The sequence below is a fragment of the Artemia sp. Qi Xiang Cuo genome, chromosome 4 (assembly GCF_049724085.1).
Source record: "Artemia sp. Qi Xiang Cuo chromosome 4, ASM4972408v1, whole genome shotgun sequence".
In the NCBI taxonomy this organism is placed as follows: Eukaryota; Metazoa; Arthropoda; class Branchiopoda; order Anostraca; family Artemiidae; genus Artemia; species Artemia sp. Qi Xiang Cuo.
In genome coordinates this window covers 16,330,865-16,333,247 of record NC_142797.1, presented here as the reverse complement: position 1 = coordinate 16,333,247, position 2,383 = coordinate 16,330,865, and the positions used below count along the sequence as shown (strand labels likewise).

At 32.9% G+C, this 2,383-nt stretch overlaps 1 protein-coding gene across 2 annotated transcripts in view; it reads left to right on the top strand.

Annotated features, from left to right (window-relative positions):
• Positions 1-2,156, top strand: part of LOC148952821 (protein Skeletor, isoforms B/C-like) — a 258,085-nt gene extending 255,929 nt beyond the window's left edge. Inside the window, exon 17 of one of the 2 annotated variants that reach the window (XM_089088109.1) lies at positions 715-2,156. In XM_089088109.1, the coding sequence (XP_088944235.1) occupies positions 715-885 (171 nt within the window). In that variant the 3' untranslated portion in view covers positions 886-2,156. The remainder of the gene's footprint in view (positions 1-714) is intronic. The other variant, XM_089088110.1, reaches the window with a different exon arrangement.
• Positions 2,157-2,383: the final 227 nt, after the last annotated feature.

Here is a 2,383-nt window from a genome sequence, read left to right as displayed (position 1 = left end):
GACCAGGGCAAACTGTTCCGAGAGAATTATCTTGGGGGCTCCATGACTGGGACTTTTTTTTATGTTTGAGTTGGAAGAGTGGTTCCGTAATCAATTTTGCTCAAGCACCACCAACCCTAAGAATAGTCCTGAGTAGGCCTAGATTAGATTGGAAAAATACTGCTATTTCAAGCGGGCTAGCTAACTTTAAGATTGAAGGTCCATAATTCATTTCTAGGTATTAATAAATATAGTAGCTTCAGTGGAATTAACTGCCATCTGTCTTCCGAAATTATTCAAGTCACGTAACCAATGTTTGCTGACTTTGAAACTTTCTGCTTTATTCGACCATCAAATATGACAAAATTTCTGGGTCACTTTCATCAATAATTGTTAGCTGAATAACAGGCATTCTCGCCAAAATAACGCTAAAATTTGGGTCTTATTTTCAGCCTTTCTTTTATTTCGATTAGGACGGATATTGGTCATATAGCCGAAATATTCACTTAGGCTTTATTCTTTAGGTTATTTATTCTTTAGGCTATATTAGCTTTGAAAGCGAATCCATCTTCCGAAAACCTTCATTTTTTTTATAATGGAAAGAAAACAAATATCTTAATGCAATTTATTACTACCAGTAACATAATTCTATTATGCACAACTTAATTGATTATATACAACATTATTAACATAATATTTAAAGCGACTAATTATTACAACTGCTTTCAATTCTAGTGTTACACTCACACATCCCTTGGATGGAAGATTCATATAATCGACGCCCACAGTGGACATGATCAGTTCACGGGTCACGCAGGAGCCGAAAGAGCAGCTCAGCACAGTGGTGCCTCCTCTCTCTGCTTAAGTTCTATAATTTTTCTAATATTTGTTCGGATGTGGTGTTAACATTTTTAAAACTCCCTAAACTAGACATAGATTTGAAAGTGCCACAGGGACATACATTATTCGGCAATATTGGATTATGGTGTTTGAATAGTCACGGTCCGTTTATCAGTTTATATCAATGCTGTGAAAATTATTCAAGCTTTATTTTTATTGTTAATAAAATTCTTTTTTTCTAATTAGAGTGCTTTATACTTGGCAGATTCCTTTTATGATCAAAGTCATCCACGACTGTGGCTCTTATAAATTATGATTTGACGGGTTTCGCCTTCTCTCCTTAACCATTTGAAAGAAGAGGTCACCCCCCCCCCGTTTAAAAATTTTACAACAGAATTACGGTTAACAAACTTTTTTTAATATTTATCCGAAGATCTACATAGCCTGAGGAGATCTGAGAGAGAGAGAAATTTGTTTACTAACTTAAAGTTGAAACTCCACAAATGTTATATTGTTCTTCCAATCTGTAAATAGATCTTACCGATTCATCAATAGAAGCTGATTTACAGCAAGAACAAAAGATGGCATGCTTACCACTTCCCTATAATTAGTCAACAGCGTTCACACCAACTAGCGATATCGAAGTAAAAAATGGTCAAACATATTTAACTCGATTTTGACCAATCAATAGAAGTTCATACTTCTTCCCTAGAACTAGTCAACAGTGTTCACGCGAAGTAGAGGCTTCAAGGTCAAAAACGGTCAAACATATCTAAATCGATTTCGACAAATCAAGAGAAGTTGATTTTCAGCAAGAACACAAGATGGCTTGCTTACCTCTTCCCTAGAATTAGTCAACAATGTTCACACCAAATAGCAGTATCGAAATCAAAAATGGTCAAACATATGTAACTCGACTTCGACAAATCAATAGAAGTTGATTTGCAGCAAGGACACAAGATGGCTTGCTTAACTTTTCCCTAGAATTAATTAAAAAAAACTTTCTAAAAAATAGTTTTTCAAGAAAAGTAAAGGCCATTTTAAACTTAAGCTCAGCGATATAAATACCTGTTATAATTCAAACTCAAAAGGACCGGAAATTACTATTAAAGAATAAATGAAACCCAAAACGAACAGAAATTAAATAAACAATCATAGGAAAAACACACAACAAGTAATAATATAAATGAATGAATAAATCTTAAAGCGAGTAATGCTTAGATTGAATATGAAAATCAAGCTTAAATCGAAAAAAAGATATTTTGCTATTGAAGCATAAAAATAGTTCAAAAATAAGATAATAAAAACTCTGAGGTTGACACAAACCTATTTTTTCACTTTCATATTGTTACTTTGATCCCAGTTTTGATACTTTGATGAACATTTGATTTTTTTTTAAGTTTGATTTTGAAATAAGGAATTTTTAAAAACTTGAAACTTTTTGCCCCCTTCCTTAACTGTAAAAACCAAAAGCCTACTGCGTCATTGGCGCTTCACTGAAAAATGAATTATATTACAAATATTTTTTTTCCAGTTCTTACAGCATTGAAAATAAAAAAAAATT